The sequence below is a fragment of the Struthio camelus genome, chromosome 6 (genome assembly GCF_040807025.1).
Source record: "Struthio camelus isolate bStrCam1 chromosome 6, bStrCam1.hap1, whole genome shotgun sequence".
Lineage (NCBI taxonomy): Eukaryota > Metazoa > Chordata > Aves > Struthioniformes > Struthionidae > Struthio > Struthio camelus.
The window spans coordinates 26,842,539-26,861,947 of record NC_090947.1 but is presented as its reverse complement, the minus strand read 5'-3'; the positions used below and the strand labels follow the sequence as shown (position 1 = coordinate 26,861,947).

Here is a 19,409-nt window from a genome sequence, read left to right as displayed (position 1 = left end):
CCAAAATGCATGTCACTGAGCTTTAGATAGAAATTTAGGAGAAATTTGCTATTGTCCAGAGTTGCTAACATTTGTCGTCCTTGTTCTTGTAATTATTCCAGTTGTCTTCTGATGAAAATACGGACCTTTGTTTGCTTGGGAGCATTACCTCTTTTTCTAATTTTTATTGTCTTCCTAATGACAGTATATAAAAATGCTTGTGCAGGTTTGTTCATGTCCTTCCAAGTCATGTGAAAAGCAAGGGAAGGAGATATGAAACTCATAATTTTTGTTTGTTTGTTTTTATGCATAAGCCTAGAGTATGTTTTAATGGCATATAAAGCAATGCATGGGCTTTATTCAGAGTGCTAGCCATATATATATTAATTTTCTACCAACATTTGTCTGTGTGGCTAGCAGTTTAGTTAATAACCTCTTGTTTCTCGGTTGTTTTGGTTACCAAAGTGTATTCCATGAAAACCTTAATTGTCATTTTTCTTGAAGTAAATGTTAAAGAAATACTGGAAATAATGTTTTCATAGTACAAGGAGAACAGACAATTTGTGCAAATAAGATCATATTTTTGCAATTTCATTAAAAACATCAAGAATTAAATATTACTTTTTAGAATCTGTATATGTAAAATTCTCAGTGCCACACGTTGTTTATGGGCTTTAAAATGATACTTTCTCTTTTGAGGTGCCAGTTCCTTTGGTATGTGTTTCCTCTGTCACCTAAGGCTATTTTTCCAAAATGTAACACAAGTAATTTTTTTTTTTTTTTTTGCATTCTGAATAATCAGCTTTTCCTTTTTGCTCATTAAGCATAAAAATGCAGCCAAGGTATTAACACAAAGCAAGGTATTAGCAGTGACCAGCCTCCACCAAATACTAAGTTCTTTTTGTCTATTACCTAATTAACATACTTTAATTAGCTCACTATTTTTAATGACTATGTTATGTAAAACTCAAGATTTTCAACCTTCGGGGTAACTGTGACATTCAGTCTAATGTGTCAGACTGGACTGTATGAATAATTAATACAGTCTATATTTATTAATTTATTATATGGGCTAGCTTGACAGAGTGTGGAGAGGGGCGGTTCTCAAAGTGGGGCTCAGGCATGCGGTGGGGCCGAAGCCTGGGGGGCAGGAGCAGGAGGAGCTACCTGGGAAGGCTCCGCCTCAGGGCGAGAGAGGATGAACTGAACAGAACTCAGAACCCGCTAACGCCAGGGAGCAAAAGAAACCCCACGGCTCCATCTTCACCTGCACCTTGTGTCCTTCCCCTCTCCACACCAGTCGAGACCCATTCCCAGTGCCTCGTCACTCGCTGCCTTTGCCCCGTTGCACGCTACCAGCCGCCTCCACGTTGGGTGCTCTGGGCTGAGCGGTTACCAGGGAGGGAGGGAAAAGGCATGAGGAAGAGCACAGAGCATATGGTAGGGCCTAGCAAATGGGTGGAGAACCCGGGAGGAACCTAAACTTTACCTCATATTCTATGGGACTGTAATGCAGTCAGACTTCCCAGAAATCAATGTCAAACCGTAAGTGCTTAATAATAAAAATGAGCAATTCATACAGAACGTAATACCTGTATTTCTTTAAAGAAATGTATTTATGCTATTAATTCAAAAGTCAGGAAGATGACTGTTGACTACTAATTTTGTTGAGCTGCTTGAATAATGAAATTTAAAAATAACCTGCCATTTTACAGAATCACAGAATCACAGAATCGTTTAGGTTGGAAGGGACCTCTGGAGATCATCTAGTCCAACCTCCCTGTTCAAGCAGGGTCACCTAGAGCATATTGCCCAGGATCACATCCAGACGGGTTTTGAACCCGTCTCCAGCGAAGGAGACTCCACCACCTCTCTGGGCAACCTGTTCCAATGCTCTGTCACCCTCACAGTGAAGAAGTTTTTTCTCAGGTTCAGATGGAACTTCCTGTGGTTCAGTTTCTGCCCACTGCCTCTTGTCCTGTTGCTGGGCACCACGGAGAAGAGGCTGGCCTCATCCTCTTGACACTCCCCCTTCAGATACTTGTACACGTTGATGAGATCCCCTCTCAATCTTCTCTTCTCCAGGCTGAACAGGCCCAGCTCTCGCAGTCTTTCTTCATAGGAGAGATGCTCCAGCCCTCTAATCATCTTGGTAGCCCTCCGCTGGACTCTCTCCAGGAGTGCCATGTCTCTCTTGTACTGGGGAGCCCAGAACTGGACACAGTACTCCAGGTGAGGCCTCACCAGGGCTGAGTAGAGGGGCAGGATCACCTCCCTCGTCCTGCTGGCAACACTCTGCCTAATGCACCCCAGGAGACCATTGGCCTTCTTGGCCACAAGGGCACACTGCTGGCTCATGTTTAACTTGTTGTCCACCAGCACTCCCAGGTCCTTCTCGGCAGAGCTACTTTCTTTTAATACCGCTTTTGATGACTGGTTGTACCGTAATACCTCTTAGGTTATGAGAAATAAAATTATATATGAAGGGGAAAAGAAAGAACGGGAAAACTGCAAAAAGAGTTGAGCAAGGCCCTTTCATTGTCATGTCGATGTATTTTCTTTTCCTGTGATCAGAATGACCTGTTGTGCTTGGTAGTGTGTGAGAATTTTTGGCTTCCTGAAAGTCATCTGGCAGATTAGTGGTCAGCCTTTGGCATTGCCTTGTGTACCATCTCGGTAGAGTGCCCGCTGTTTGTTTACCTTATGGGTAACAAATGCACTAGACAGTGCGTGAAGATGATATATATTGAAATGGGTGTGTAGGCGTATATGTACCTAAGAGAGAGTGACTATGAAGAATCCTAGAAACAAAAGTCCTTGTACCTTTGGCTAAAAAGAATGTTAACAGTTATATAGTTCCATAGTTAATGTTTTTATTCGAGGGTAAAGAATTTTTTGCTATGAGCGCTTTTCGTGAATAACTGCTGTTGCACTCCAGGTACTATATAATTTCACTCTGATGTTTGCAGTATTCTTAAAGCAGGAAACACCATGTTTAATATAACTCGTACTCACACAAATTGACTTTTTTTTTTTTTTGAAGCTACTTGCCATTATAATACAAGCATATATAAGATTACTGAAACACCATCAAAAACAAAAAAGACCCCATGACTCCCCTGTGTTGCTGTGTATTTCATTTTCTTAATATTCTTGTATCCTTGTCTCCTATCTTTACGTTTCTTCTCTTTCTCTTTCTTTCAAGTGTCTTATATTGAAGTAGTTACATGAAAGGCAGTTTAAATTTAAAATTTAAAAGCATTAACTTCAATTTAAGTTCCTATGGGAAACTTTGTATGTTCCAACAGACTTTTTGTCTCAGTTTTCTATCTTTGAAGGAATCATTGGCTATTTTAGTTTCTTGAGATCTCAACATTTTTATCAGTGTCCTTGCATTATTGGGTGTGAATGATATTTTACACATTATTCTAATAGTTTTAATATTAAATTTTTAGAGCATTTTTAATTGTTCTAGGCAAAGATGACCATTTTCCTTGTTGTTATCTGTAACTATCTATGAATTTCTCTAGTTAGAGTTGATCTAGTTTGTCTATCTAGTTTTATGATTTAATCCAGCATGTCCCAACCTCAGCATCCTTTGGAGCCTGTTCCTAGTTTTAGGGACGACTTTTCTTCTCTCTTGCCTCTGTTCTCCCTATATCAACAGGAGGGGGAATGCCCCCAACCCAGTGTTTGTCTAAGCTATGGATACCTCCCTGTGCACAGTCATAAATAAGATGTTGAGCTTTTAGTAAAGTGTGCATCGTTTGAATGTCTACTCTGTGCCTCTTGCTAGAGGAAGACGGCAAGATAGAGCTGACCCACAGTTAATCTTTTCTCATTTGCTTTCTGTGTGCACATTTGTGACAAATGCTTAAAAAGAAGCAAATCTTTGCCTCTGAGCTCAGTTCTTCAGAATCAAATTTGGAATGAAGTATTCGATAACTCTATTTTAGGAGCTGTAGGGGTCATGAAATTCATATGCTGTCTAATATACTACATATTTATGTGATAAATTGCATTTTCAAAGCATCTTTCATTGTCTTACTATCTTCCTGCCATTTAATTTTTGTCAAGTCTGCAAACTTAATCCTGAACTGATACGCTTCTAAGAACTTTTTCCCCATAGTCTCCCTCTAAAATACTGACTTCTGCTCCCAAAACACTGAAATTCTCACCCCATGTTACAATCAGATTCACATCCCACGTTATAATCTGCAAAATTTGGGGGAAATTGATGTCTCCAACAGTTTTCTTTTTGGATAGGCATTGAGTGAGTAATATTGATTCAAATTCATCTTTATTTATAATTATTTTCATTTACAGTTCATATATATTCTATACCAAACAATTATATATAAATATATGTGTATATATATATGTGTATATTATATGTGTGTGTGTGTGTGTGTGTGTGTATGTATATGTATGTGTATATATATATATGTATGTATGTATATATGGCACTACTGGAGAAAGTCCAGCAAAGGGCTACAAAGATGATTAGGGGACTGGAGCATCTCTCCTATGAAGAAAGGCTGAAAGAGCTGGGCCTGTTTAGCCTGGAGAAGAGAAGACTGAGAGGGGATCTCATCAATGCGTACAAGTATCTGAAGGGGGGTGTTGAGAGGATGGGGCCAGACTCTTCTCCGTGGTGCCAAGTGACAGGACAAAAGGCAACGGGGCAGAAACTGAAGCACAGGAAGTTCCATCTAAACCTGAGGAAAAAATTCTTTCCTGTGAGGGTGACAGAGCACTGGAACAGGTTGCCCACAGAGGTAGTGGAGTCTCCTTCCTTGATGATGTTCAAAACCTGCCTGGACGCGATCCTGGGAAATATGTTCTAGAAGACCCTGTTTGAGCAGGGTGGTTGGACTAGATGATCTCCAGAGGTCCCTTCCAACCTCAACCGTTCTGTGATTCTGCGATATGTGTGTGTGTGTGTGTGTGCGTGCGCGCATGTGTAATACATCTTTTGACTGTCTATATTCTGTGAATAAAAGCCAAACTTTCAAAAGACTCTGGTGCACAAATGGCATGGAAAGAAACTGGTATCTGGGGACTTACAAAGGTATTCATACATTCTAACTGCTTAAAAGTATAGCTAGCTAATGATGGATGCACAGCTGAGTTTGTGTTCAAAGTAGCAGTATGCAGATATTTTTATATACAGGCAAGAATCATGTTTAAGCCTCTCTTTTGCCTTTTAATTTCTAGTTGAACTAAACCAGAGTTTCATCTTAATTTAGAGCTAGTTCTGAATATGTTGTAGTTGTATATATTCTTTTCTGCTTTCTTCTTCCTTTAAGAAAAATCACTGGATTCTCTGCTCACAGTGAGTAGTATTATCAGGGTAGAAGCTCAGCAATATGTCAGGGTAATTCTTAAAGCTCTACACAGACTGGAGATTATTGAAGAATGCACAGACTTTTTTTTGTGTTAAATCTAAAATCAAAGGAGCTAGATCCCAAGTTGGTGGACATTATACAATTTGGTGATGCTATGCTGATTTATACCTCTTGAGAGTTTGCCTGCAGCAGAAGCTGGAGGTGATGAGAAGAGATTGGACAAGAGAAAGACCATCCAGGAGAAATTCACAAAACTTGTCATTCTTCAAAGGACCATCATTACATATGGTAAGGCATATCATTTATCTCAGGCTCAGAAGAAAATGATTTCTACTAGGAGGATATTAATTTTATTTCTTACAAGATCAGCTGATGCAGTACGCTTTCTCCTGGCTGATCTTCCCCTTCTGTTTTCTCTAAAGCGAAAGATGGGAGCTTGAAAATGTCTTATCTGTAGCGGACAAGGAAGCTGGCATTTTGCTGTCCTTTCTGCTCACAGAGAAGATAATGGTAATTATATATAGAAATGTAACATTTCTCTTCCTTGAAAGAGAACTTTTTAATGCAAAATATTTAGAAAAGTCAGATCTATTCTGAGGCTAGTGAGACACTAGGATTAGTGAACTGACAACTTTTCTGGAGAAAAAAGATTTTTTTTCTCCCTATTCAGGGACAAAGGAGAAATGAAAAAGATCAGCAGGAAATAAAGACATGAGGTTTACAGTATAACTAGGCTGCAACTTCACTTGTGTGTAATATTTAAGAGATATCTGGCAACAGCATTCTCTGTGCTTTATCCTCTGTCCTATTGTTGCATCTTGTTTTCTTAACTGGGTTTCAGCGCTATCAATGAAATTGCTATATCTTCATATATGGGGAAAACAAGTTGCTATTTCCTTCTACAACATGGAGTACATGGAGTCCAAATTCCATCCTCTACTTTCTGAGGAGTGGAGAATATTTTCTGATAATCTGTTCTAGCTTTTCCAATGGTTGAAAGTTAATTCCTTAGTCAGCCGTGTTCGTAGTCAGTTAATAAAAAGAGAATGTTCTTTCAGAGATGCTTAAAAAGGTGGAAAGCTTTGCTTTCTTTCAAGTCTGAAAAGGAAGGCATGGTCATTTTAAATGTAACCTGTTCATACACACATTGAAAATTTATTTGAATATGATTTTATAAATAATTTTATGGAATACACAACATACTTTGATTGCTAAGAAAGTAAGCGTATGATTGAAAACTTTTGAGAGATTATAGTTATTTTCCTCATTTTTTTCGAGTACAGATATAAGCAACCATTTATTTCATATCCTACATTATAAATGTAGGATTGCCAGTAAAAGTCTCCAGCTTAGCCCACGTGCTCCTCAATGTCAAAGAGAAAGGAGATGTCTGCCTTCTCCTGCATTGCCTTTTGGGAAGTGGGATGCCAGACTTCAAAAAGTTGTTTTTGAAGGTAAAATATTGGATAGAAACCTTCCTCTATTGTTATTGTTTTAGAACTGTTTATAACGCATTTATTCTAATTTGTCAGCAACCTGTCATGCAGTGATCTGGGTTGTTAGATGATGGCCTAAGACAGAAGCTCTAGTTTTAGTACTAAAATACATCAACGCTGAAGACAGAGGTATTTGGAAAGGCAGTCTTTGATAAAGCTACATTAACTGATAGGCAAAATAATTGATAAAAACATAACTTTGAATTTCCTTTAACCACAGTTGTGGTTATCCACAGATGAGCTGATTAGACTTACTTAGGCAATGCCCATTTAAATAATCACAAAAAGAGAGTCTTTGGGCAGTATCTCTTTTAACAGAACATAGTAAGTATGTCCATAAAATCTCACAAGTTCTCACTGAGGTAATAAATTTAAACTTACATTTTCCAAATGGTTTACTTTTTTACCAAGAGATGTGTGTTTATATTTTGTAGCAGAAGATTTCACAGGAGAATTAAATGAGGGAAATATATAGATTATAGAAAGTTAATAGAAGCAGTCCTGTCACTAGGATCAAAGGAAATGGCTACAGAGCTTTCATTAATTGCTTTTGAGCTTTTTCCACTAGAGTACAAAGATATTTTTTTATCTGTGTTGATCTGAGCAATCAACTGAAACTTAAGAGCTGATGAATTATTTTGGTAAAGAGAAATTGCTGCACTATGATTATTGCTAGTACCATTCTACTTATCAAGTAGAAGAAAGCTCAGCTTCTTAAATATAGGGGAAATCAGCTATTGTTGAGTCATTTTTGTTTATTTACATTTTGTGGTTCAGGGTCCTAAACATCTTTCCAATCAGTATTGCACCCCAGATGCAATCTCATGATTTTTCTCAGATCTTGTTCTCAGTACTAATTCTGCTGTTCTTTAAGTTTCTTGCTTACCTCCATATCTTGGAGGGTGCCTTGCGGAGACTTAGAGAGGTTGTCAGCAATATACAGAGACAAGATTTTATTCCCTTGCATATGGGTAAGCCACTACTAGTCAGAATATAGCATTGCAGAAGTGAGTGTTTGCACAGGAGTAAGTGGTTTAGTAATGTTGTATTATAACTTTTTTAAAATTACCTTTGGAAATAAAAATATTACCGTAGGAGATAATTTATGCTGACCTGAGGCAAGCTATTCTCCTCTTCTTTTATTGCTGAGTCACTCTTATCTATTTTTCAGAAGGACCATTTGTCTCCTTCTGTGTATATGTATTTATAGGCTGTGCACATGCATTTACAAAATGATTTCGGCTGGAAGTGAATTCCAGAATTATTCTGGAAGAAGTTTGAAAGTGGCAGCTTTCAAGAATATCCACAATGATTGAGGTGGCACCCTGATTGCCACCGTCATCAGCATTAAAAAGAGAGTATCAAGGTTGTTAGGCCTTAGGTGTACTCTCAGAGAATTAAAAAAGCGGGGTCAAGTCTGGCCTGATTTGGTTCCCTAGTGCACTTCAGAGCCTCCTAGGGCTTCACTAGCTGGCAGCTGTTACTGAAGATGGCTACAGCAGCCAGGAATTTTGCATACCAAGGCACATATCACCAGAGACCCCATAGGAAGGAGTCCGCGGCTAGTTGGGTTATCTTTCACCATAGATGAAGTGGCTTTATGTTGAGGCAGTAGCACAGTCTCTACATGGAAAAGTTAAAATTCGTAAGAGTTTCTTTCTCTAAAGGGATATACGTAGTGTTCACGGAGATGCCAGTTCACTATTTTCAGTGTTATAATGTGAATGACTGTAAGCCAAACTTCATTAACTGTGAGTTACTCGAGAACAATTACTACAACTGTATAATAATAATGTTAAACTAACAAAATAGGATCTAGGTGAATTAATTTAGAACCATTAACTTCTACTTTCAGCTTCTGCTTATATTTCAAAGTAAAGAAGGACACTCAAACTTGAGTAAAATGCAAGCTATTTGAGTCAATATAGTTACATTAGGGATGGTTTTTCCAAATTTTTTTTAATTTTTTTTTTCTCTTCTGTAAAAATTCAACCAGTAGCAATATGTTTAAAAATGTATTGAGGATCTCCTTCTGAGTGTCCTGTGTGTTTAAGAAGATGGATTGAGTATTCCAGTAGGACCTTCTCACTGTATCAACATGAGTAATTTTTAGGTGGTTCTAGAATTCAGAGGAGTTATGAAGTAATGACTTTTTGGGTTTGTCAGTTGCACTAGTTCTTTTTAATTCGAGAAATGAATTTTTTTTTGTCTGCATAAGTTTGATGCTAGACCAGTTCCCATTTTAGTATTAATCTGGGAGCAACTGATTTATAGTCATCCATCCCACTTTACACTTGCATCAAATACGTATTTTAATAAAAAGCCTGGTTATTACTTTGTGGTCTTAATTGTTTAAAAATCACCAAGGAGGCTACTGTACGTTTATTAGCTGGAAAGGTCTCTAGTATCTGAAGAAAAAATCATGCATGATTGTTTTGTTTGATATCAAAACACATTTTTACTGTCATAATACTGGCGCATTTTCAAGGCATGCTGTTTTCTGGCTGCTAGCAGGGAGTAATGGAAACAATGCAGTGATTGAGCAATTTCTTGAAAATAAACACCAAAAATACTTAGGCAGGCAATGTTTTTAATTTAATAGGGACTAAGATTCATAAGGCTGCGTAAAATAGCTGTTTCAGTACCACAGAGGTATTTAAATGCCTTGCAGCTTGTGGCTTGTTTATTATTTCTTTTTGGCAATTTTCCTTTGGATCACATTGTGATGCTTCTTCTGAATAGCGATATTGCTTGTTGAGGAGTGGTCATGCAAGCAAAATTTGATAACCTCGATATGTCACTTCATCTGTTGTTTTTCTTTTGTTAATGCAAAGCTGGTTGCATAATATCTAATTTCTCCTTTAGCTGACCAGAGCTAAAAACAAAATCTATAATGGCAGTGCTAGGTTTTATTAAAACGCAAGTGAGGAGTTGAAGGATGTGGCTTGTTCTGTTTGGATGATGCAGGATTGCTTTAAGCAGTAAGCTTACTGTTTTCAGATGGCATTAGCAGCATCAGTGATATAGCTGTGTCAGCCGCCTTGACTATTGGATGTCTGTAATCGCACAGAGGAAACTATATTTAAGATCTGATATCTTGAGGGTAATGACTTCTGCAGTTACTGATGGACAGAATGGCTGTTGATGCTTTCTTCGCTAGCCCAGAGGATTCTGAAAGACAGATGCGTTTGTGATATACTTTTATAAGCCAGGAAATGCAATTTTGGGGGGTTTCTGGAAATAGAAAGGTTATGCAGCTTGGAACCGGTGAGACATTACAGTCTCTAAGTCATCAGGTATGACCTCATAGTTTATTACTAATATTTCTAACACAAGGGTTTGTTTTGCAGTTTTAGGTCATTTACAATCTCTTTGTCTGTGTAATTGCTTCATGTTGGATTTACTACAGGATTTATGAGGGAGACTGTTTACATAAGCAGAGGGATGTATACCTTGGAAATTTAATGTGTTGTTAATTTCTGTTTGAACAATGTAAGGTTATTCCATATATATTTTCAATTTGCTTTTATTGTGAATATAATTTCTTTTAACTAAGTCATGGTAAAAGGTTATACCTTTGCTATAAAGTATGATGATAAAGAACAACGAGATAGTATTGCATTTTATTTTGTTTTATCTGTACTTGGCACACTTAATACTATTATGTGAATGTGTTTATTTGTCTTATGAAACACAATACAAGGCAACTGTTTACCTACAGTGGCAGGTTATTTAAAACAGTGTATCACATTGTGTGACAAGAATGAGCTATTCTGCAGGCACAGACCTTGCTTCATTTTGCAGTAGTGGCTTTTTTTTTTTTTTTTGCTTCATTTCAAATCAGTTTTAAAAATAGCTCACTGAACATAACAGTGAAAGTTTGGCAAGATAACTCTCCCCTTTTTAATTATTACACTCAGTGACACTGATACTAATGGGTGGTAAAAGAGAATTCTTAAATATTTAGAATGCTACTTGTTTAAAACCAAATTCATTTTATTGAAGTATGCCTCATCCTTTTTGTTTTTAACTGTTAAGAACTTTATTGAAAGGCTGATACTTTGAGATCTGATGTTTTGTGGGGACGGACTGGAAAGTCAGAGCATGTAAGTGAAAGCAAGTGTATGGATATTTTAAATAGGAAGATAGTGGCCTAATTTTATGTATGGAGTATAAAATGGAATTGGAGATACTGTTATCACTTTAGCTATTTTTATAAATGATAGATAGTCACCGTTGAAAAGAATTCTGTTTTGCTTCCCTTGAGTACAGCATATGGCAATTATATTCGAAATTGTAGAAGTTTATTTTTGCAAATGATATTCAGCTCCATCTTAGCAGATTCTAGACGTTTTTGTAGAACATTTCCATGGCAACATATTTTGCTTTGTGTTTTAAAAGCTCAGCTGAAGACTGAAAGTAATGTGCAATTTTTCTGTTGCTTGTTTTACCCTTGTCAAACAGCAACATTCACATGTTCACATGAACAGCAGCTAGGCAGGGGTGACTTGTATTTCCTGACCCCACAGCACAGGATTAAGTGATCGAGGATTAAAAATATTTTTATATTTCCACCTAGGAATGTAAACATGTAAAACAGGGATTTAATTTTCGCATTTGAAAATATATTCTGGTTTCACGACAGTTTAATAATGTTTTGTTGGAAATGTAGGTGTGTGGGAGACCATAGAAGACCAAACTTCAGAATGTGCAGCAAACTGTTTCAGTAAAAATGGCTATCTTTTTATTTTTAATTTAAAACATATTTAAAAACAACGTAGTACTTACTGATACTGGCCATAATTTATAGGTTTCCCAGTCTACTTATCCAGCTTAAATTCTTATTAATAATGGGGAAAGACTGCCCTACTCTTCAAGCTTGATTAGGTTTGGAATGGTTTAACTATACCTTTCACTTGCTACAAGATCTCTTTAATCTGTTAGAATTTATTTTCAGTATTTTAATGTATTAGTCACAATGAGTACATTCTGTTTCTTGGCATTGGTATGAAATTCCTGAAAGTATTGGTTTTGTGTTATTTTGGTGCTTTGCAGGGTGTTTATGGCCTTTTCAGTAGGACTAACACTCCCCCCACCCCCAGCTTCTCTGTTTTTCTTATTCAAGTGTACTTTAAAATCTTGATTTACCTGTATTTTGAAGTTGTTTCTGAAAGCTCCTTTGCTCATGTAAAATAATTAGATCTCCCTGGAATTTCGCTAGAGTGGAAACTAGAAGTATGCCATGTGCTTGACCTGGATTCTTTTTAATCATATATATTAATTCTGCAGGCTGTGTTCTGTGGATGTTTTTGCAATGAAACATTAATTGTAAGTTTCAAGTAGCCCTAACATCAGTTTTAGTCAGTTTAGTACAGAAACTGTATCTACAGAGAAGAATAACGTTTAGTTGATTACCTGCGTATTAGGGCATCCCTACTTTTTGAAATAGTATTACTATTATAGGTGAGCAGCACTTGAGTCTGTTCTTTTACTCAAAAGACATTCTGCCATTGTAGGTGCTTCTTCATTTGGAAGGGCTAGTGAATAGTATCCCAAAGAAATATATTGAGGAGGTGAAGTTCATTCTTAAGATAAGGAATTGCAACAAGGTAGCAATATACATGAGAGCTGGGAACTAGACTAAAGTGATATGAAAACTTAAACATATAGAAACCATTCTACTTGTTTTAAAAAAAACCAGAAGGTATAAAATATATTTCCTAATATTCCAGCACAAATTTGGAGCCATTGAATCCAGTGACAGTGTGTTGGTATCACTTAACAAGTTTGTTAATACATTCTTCAAAAATATGCCTCCCTTCCCCAAAACAAATTGATTGCAATTATCAGTATTTGGAAAATGCTATGTTAAGAAAGATTACTCTAAACTAGAGATTCCCTTCCCCTTCACCAGGAAATAAGAATGCGCATCACTGAGTATATATATAATTTCCCGATTTTGAACCTTTTTTATTTACGGAAATTGATAATGATTTTGTAAAGGGACAAAGCACTGTGTGGATGTTTTAGGAACCATGTTAACGAGGAAGTTGGGTGAGGAGCGCAATGTTTGTTTTATTTACCAATCCTAAACATGTATGCTCACACGCCTGCACAGTCATATATGCTTTTATGATTGATTGCCATTCTCATTCCACATTACCACTTCTTTTCACACCTGACAGTGCCAATTTTTAAGGAAGTGGCAACACTAGGGCAAATGGGAGATTATGACCAAACTTTTACCAATGGCGAAATAAAACTGGCTACAAGCAAAAAGTGCTTTCAGAGCGAGTTGAAGGAATTCAAGTCCTACCATCCTACGTTGTCCTCCCTCCCAGGAGAAGATGGTCCTATTCTCTGGTCAGATTCTTCCCATTAGTACTTTAATTCATGTACCAAGTTATTGGGCCTAATGACTGGAATTAGGGAAGGCATGTCATGAAGGCCTACACGTAACATAGCATAGCATAAATATGCAGTTGATAACTGTAGGGTCACAAAACATGTAGCCAAATGACTCTACATCTATCAGTTTTACTGTTCCAAGAATATCACCATCTGATCTTTCTGAATAAAGAAAATTTGTAGTGGTTTTGCTGGGACACAGAATGAAAATGTAGATAAGCCATAGCAACAGTATCATAGTAATTTATTAAAAAAAAAAAAAAAGATTTAAATTAGAGTGCTACTTATTTCCAGGCAATCCCTGTAGAGGTGGGAAATTCTAAGAGAGAGCAGTGCAGAAGCTAATCAGATTCAGACAGTAAAATAAAATGTTTTTGGCTGTTTTATGCATTAATTAGACTGGCATTCTGGGGGGAAGAAGGGGCCCCAAATGTGATTCCTGTCTTCTCTCTTATCTGCTCTGATAACGAGCCTTGTTAATAACAGAACACCAGTTGTTTATATTGTTTCTTGTTTCTTTGCAAGGCTCTTATTTATTCTACTTAGTTAGCTTTTCAACAAAATCTAAGCTTTTGTTTATAAAACCAACATTAACATGAGTGCTCTTTCACTACTGTGATCGGGGTCTTTTGTCTCATGATGATTTCTCTCAGTAAAAGCTAATCTTAAGTACAAGCTGATCCATAATTCTGGTAAGTTACAATAGATTGTGTAATTAGTGAAATCAATACAAACTGCAGAGTAACCATGTAATGCTTTCCATTGTGCCATGCTGATTTCAATGTGACCCTGAAAGGGAGAGCATCATTTTCCAGAATCATTTCTGAAATGTATACACCATAAAGAGATTACAAGATGTGACTGATGATAAGACGGGGAAAAAGCTAGTATTCCCATTTTGTTAAGGGAGCACTGCCCCAAATAAATGAAATGACTCTCCAAAAGTCAAACAGAGAACAATGAATTTAGCCTGGCTTGCTGCTACTTTCTAATATCAGTGTCTTAACCACTGGAATGTTTTGTCCGTGAAGTCTGTGAATCAGGGTTTTAATATGAGTTGCAGTCCTTTATTGGACTATTTATTATTTTAGACTTGGAGACTAGCAAACTAAGTATACTAAATCAGGGAAAGATTAAAATTTCTGCATTTTGTTAAGAGAAAAATGGCAAGAATTAAAATGATTATAGAATCACAGATTGAGGTTGGAAGGGGCCTCTGCAGATCTAGTCCAACCTCCTTGCTCAGAGCAGGGTCAACTAAAGCAGGTTTCCCAGGGCTGTATCCAGTTGGGTTCTGAATATTTCCCAGATTGGAGACCCCACAGCCTTTCTGGGCAACCTGTTCCAGTGTAAAAAAGTTTTTTTCCTGTGTTTAGGGGGAATTTCCTGTATTTTGATACGCGCCCATTGCTTCTTGTCCTGTCACTGGGCACCGTGGAGAAGCGTCTGGCTCTGGGTTCTTTACACCTTCCCCCATCAGGTATTTATACACATGGATAAGACCCTCCTGAGAGCCTTCTCCTCTCAGTCCCAGCTCTCTCAGCCTTTCCTTGTATGAGAGGCTTCAACCCCCTAATCATCTTTTTGGCCCTTCACTGGACTCACTCCAGTATGTCCATGTCCCCTTGTACTGGGGAGCCCAGACAGCACTCCAGGTGTGATCTCACCAGTGCTGAGTGGAGGGGAATAATTATGTTATCTGGGAAGGAAATTCAGATTGTCTGTCAATCAAATATGTAAAGTTTTGGATAGGAATCCTTGAAAAATGAGACTGAAATCACACTGAAAATTATAAATACTAATATATCTCGGTAATTTTATGTAGATGAAAAGCTTTGAAAATAGCTTTATTTAGCTTATTTCAACATAGCAGTTGTTTTAGTTTTTAAACCTCCTGTTGTTTTAGAATGTTTCATATGGAATCTGAGTCCTCAAAACCCAATTCAGGTAAGGAGAGAATAACCCCTAAAGTAAAAGGTTAAACTTTAATTTTTTTGAAGCTAAGCAAATTTTAAAAGGACTGAATGAAAAGATATCATCTGGTACAATATCAATAATCAAAAAAGTGGTAAATTATGGGCAAGGTGAACTGCAGGGATTTATAAGTTGTGCTTCTAGTCTACTCACCAAAAAATACCTATTTACTTCTGGAGAAGCCTCAGAACGTTCACATGGCTCTCAAGTGATGCAGCAACCAGCTGATGCTGGTTCAGTCCATTGAATGAAAATGTAAAACAGGCATAAACGATGCTAGGGAGGGTTGGGATGTTGTAAAACTTTATTTGTTTTTAAAATTGTCTCCCTCCCCATCCCCGACTGCCTAGATAAACAAAATAATGTATATATATATATAGGAGACTTCAGTGATTCAAGACAGACTGGGCCTGTTTAGCCTGGAGAAGAGAAGACTGAGAGGGGATCTCATCAATGTTACAAGTATCTGAAGGGGGGGTTGTCGAGAGGATGGGGCCAGACTCTTCTCCGTGGTGCCAAGTGACAGGACAAAAGGCAACGGGGCAGAAACTGAAGCACAGGAAGTTCCATCTAAACCTGAGGAAAAAATTCTTTCCTGTGAGGGTGACAGAGCACTGGAACAGGTTGCCCACAGAGGTAGTGGAGTCTCCTTCCTTGATGATGTTCAAAACCTGCCTGGACGCGATCCTGGGAAATATGTTCTAGAAGACCCTGTTTGAGCAGGGTGGTTGGACTAGATGATCTCCAGAGGTCCCTTCCAACCTCAACCGTTCTGTGATTCTGTAAAGACAGGACTATCTTTTCTCATGTTAGTTCTCATCCATTTCTCTCCTGATAACATAATGCTAATGAGTTCATGTATTTAAAATCTGTTTATTAAAGGTTTCATGCAGATACACATAAAGTCATTAAAATACATGCAAGAAATCATATGCATATGACACATTAGCGCAAAGTAAACTCTTCAAATAAAAGCAGTATCACTTTTGTGCCGCAATATTGCAATTAAAGTTTTCAAGCGAAAGTGAAGTCACTTTTATGTCTGAAGCCTGCACAGAGAAATTCCTTGTCCTTGAATTACTAAGGGGAGCTGCAAATGAGCAGACCAACATCACCAATTGCATTCAGGTGTGGTTTATTTGCAGATAGCAGCGTCCTTGATTGAGGCCTGATGTCAAGCTTATTAGGTGAGGAGGATAACTATGCTTGAGGGATTTCTGTTCAAGAGTTAGCCATCCAAGTCAGTTATACCAACTGCTGTCACTATTTTATTCACAAAGGATTTCTGCCACAGCTTTTTTTGAAGGTGTTTCAGATTATTGTGGTTGTTGAGTATTTTTTTTGCCCTCCGTTTTCCTGTTAAGTCTATCAGAAATATTTTAAATTTGGAAAAAACATTCAAACTTCTGTTTCTGCTTTTCTTCTCTCCATTTTTTTTTTAAACTTTTCTAGTCACGTTCCTGGAAAGCATTTTGGTGAATATAAAATTCTGGACTTTGTTTGTGTCTATGTGTCTAATAAAAGACAAACAGCAGTTGTGCATATCACAACTTAAAATTTAAATGTGGATAACCCTTAACATACAAGGAAAGTGGAAGTTGATTTTATGTTAATGTTGACTGCCATGTAACATTTTTAATGGAATAGACTTGGATGATCGTTAGAAAAATCTATTACATAAGGAAAATATAATTCAATAGTTCTGTGACAATGGTAGTAATACAATGATTTTTGCAGTATTATATGCATCTGTTGAGAATTGTTTCTGGATGCTTCTATTCTGTGCGGCAAATGTAGACACAGTTTTGTGGTTACTACTGAGGGTGAAGCTCAGGTGTCTGGTAACTGTAAGTAGATATTATCTTTAGAATATTAGTTATGGTAGTTGTGCTAATACATGTTAAAAATGTGACTTCAAGGGCACTGGATTTATTGCAGGGGCTGGATATTGCCAGTGAAGTTTACCTAACACAGAGGAAATGAAAATGGAAAAATTGTCTTGGCACTCATCTTCTACTGAGGCAGCGATAACCTCTTTCTCCAGTAACTGTTTGCTGTGTTGTATATGCTAGACTTGTCTCCTCTGTTAGATCTCAGTGTACTTTTGTCAGTCCTTCTGCTGGTAGTCATGAGTGAATTTCTCATTTCTGCTAGTGCTTTGGAGTGACTCACTGGACTCAGTTATTTCCTGGTCTGCCTTCTGCTCTCCTCCTCCTCCTCTTTCCTGAGTGGTTTTTTATATTTAAGGATGCAGATGTACTGAAATTTTTCAGCCAGCTAACTTTTAATCCAAAGACGTATATTTGTTGTGGATGTCAGTGAAAGATGGAATCTGTGCTGTCAGAAGTAATTACTAGCATTGCCTCGTGCCCTGAACATCTACAGTAGCAGCAACCTCAGCAAAGATCTGGGATATGCTCTGCGTCCTTTTCTTGCCTGCTTCAACAGATAACAAGTGCTAAATAGTTGCCTTTTAGCATCCTTTGCAATTGCTGAGACAGAGACTGAATTTACATTTTTAGCAGTGTCTGTATCATCATCTGTAAACAAATTTCCATAGTAATCGCTTAGACTTTATTTGCCTCATTGGCTTCTTTTATGTCCATAAAAGTATGTCATTATCAATTTCTAGTTTAATTTCCTTTTGATTTTACTGTCTTTGCTTGGCTATACTGAACACACCTGTAGTTCTCTAATTCAGAAACTTGCAAAACAGCACCTTTACCTTCCACTAGGGAATAGTACAGAAATCCTCCGGGTGAACTGAGAACTCTCTTATGCTGTGTATTTAGTCACAACAAATGGATTCAGACTCTTTCTTTGGCTTTGGAGACTTTTGGCAGATGCTTCTGTAGAGACTCAGGCAGAAGAGACCGTAAAATAAATTGGCTAAACCCTGGAACTGACACTGTCCCCATAATGGATGCTCCTGCCTTCCTAGCATGTTCACAGCCAAATATGTTCTTCTCATAGTCTGCATTTTTCCTTTTTGGGATAGACATAGTGATGTATACTGATGTAGCAAATAACTGGGGAACAGCACTGCTCTTTTCATAAAACAGCAGGGAGTATGCATCATTGGCAAGACGAGAAGCATACTATGCTCAGTAACCCACCTATCGGGAAATGTCTGTGTTAACGAAGGCAAGGTCTTCTTCACTTGATCAGTCTCCTAGAGCAACTCTACTCACTTTGAACTGATGCATATTTATAACTTCCAGTCTCCTGTCAGAGGACCTCTTGATCAATCTCAGTAAGAGACTGCAGACCCCCTTCAGGTACCTCAGTTGCTGTGTCTGTTCCTGGAAAACAGGAGTGTGAAAATGGTTGTGCTGGACCAGAGCAAAAGGGTCTATCTAGCCCAGTAGCTTGTCTCTTATAGTGGTCAAAAGCCTAGTGAAATGTGTAAGAGTGGCACAGGTGCACAGTGATAGATACCCTGGATGCTCTCCCAGAACCTCACAGTTTATGTCTAAAGGACTTTCTGTTCTGGAAATGATGTTTTTTGATTTGGTACCTTTGATAGACTTCTCTTCCCTGAACATGTCCACTCATTTCTTGAACTCATGTAGACATTTAGTATCCACAGGAGTTCCGTAGGTTATCTATGTGCTTTGTGAAGAACTGTCTTTTTGTGTGTTTTGAATCTGGCTAAAACTGTCTTCATTTAATACCATCACCTACAGTGATGTCTGGGAAAGACAGTAATTTCCCTATTCAGTCTCTGAATACAGATCATGTTTTTGTAGATGTGTAATATACCTACCTTATACAGAGGTATCAGCTGTGATGTTTGAGTGGAAAAGAGTGAATAGACTTAAAATAAAAAAAAACAAACTCCTTCAAAAAACTCCCCAGTACTCCCTCCTTAAGCACCCGGACACCTCTAAATCCTTCGATGGAGAAGAAAACTTAACCAGTAATGTTCTTTATTCTCTTGTATGCTATATAAGATAATATGTAAGTTATAAGAATAAGTCAATCGGCATATTATTTGGCAAACAAAACAGTATAATGAAGATTATTGGGAGAATAGGGCTCAGATTAGTCCAGGTCTGCCTTACAAAAGATTGACTAGTTTATGTTGGTGTGTACTTCCAGTGCAGTTACAAAGTGTACAAGTACAGGATGCCTTCATTGATACAGCTTACATAGACTTGGCAAGCAATGTAAGCTGCCATAGAAAAGGGACGTTTGTTTCAAG

General features: G+C 37.6%; 1 protein-coding gene across 8 annotated transcripts in view; it reads left to right on the top strand.

Annotated features, from left to right (window-relative positions):
* Nucleotides 1–19,409, top strand: part of SLC4A10 (solute carrier family 4 member 10) — a 153,449-nt gene that overhangs the window by 17,048 nt on the left and 116,992 nt on the right. For 5 of the 8 annotated variants that reach the window (XR_694208.2, XM_009676143.2, XM_009676141.2 and 2 more), the window contains exon 1: nucleotides 9,692–10,119. The exons of 1 other annotated variant lie outside the window; for it this stretch is intronic. Coding sequence is in view for 6 of the 7 variants with exons in the window: in XM_009676143.2 (XP_009674438.2) it covers nucleotides 10,039–10,119 (81 nt within the window). In the remaining variant the exon portion in view is untranslated. Of the gene's footprint in view, nucleotides 1–9,689; nucleotides 10,120–19,409 lie in introns of those variants that run through there. 2 more of the 8 variants (XM_068948786.1, XM_009676140.2) reach the window with 2 other exon arrangements.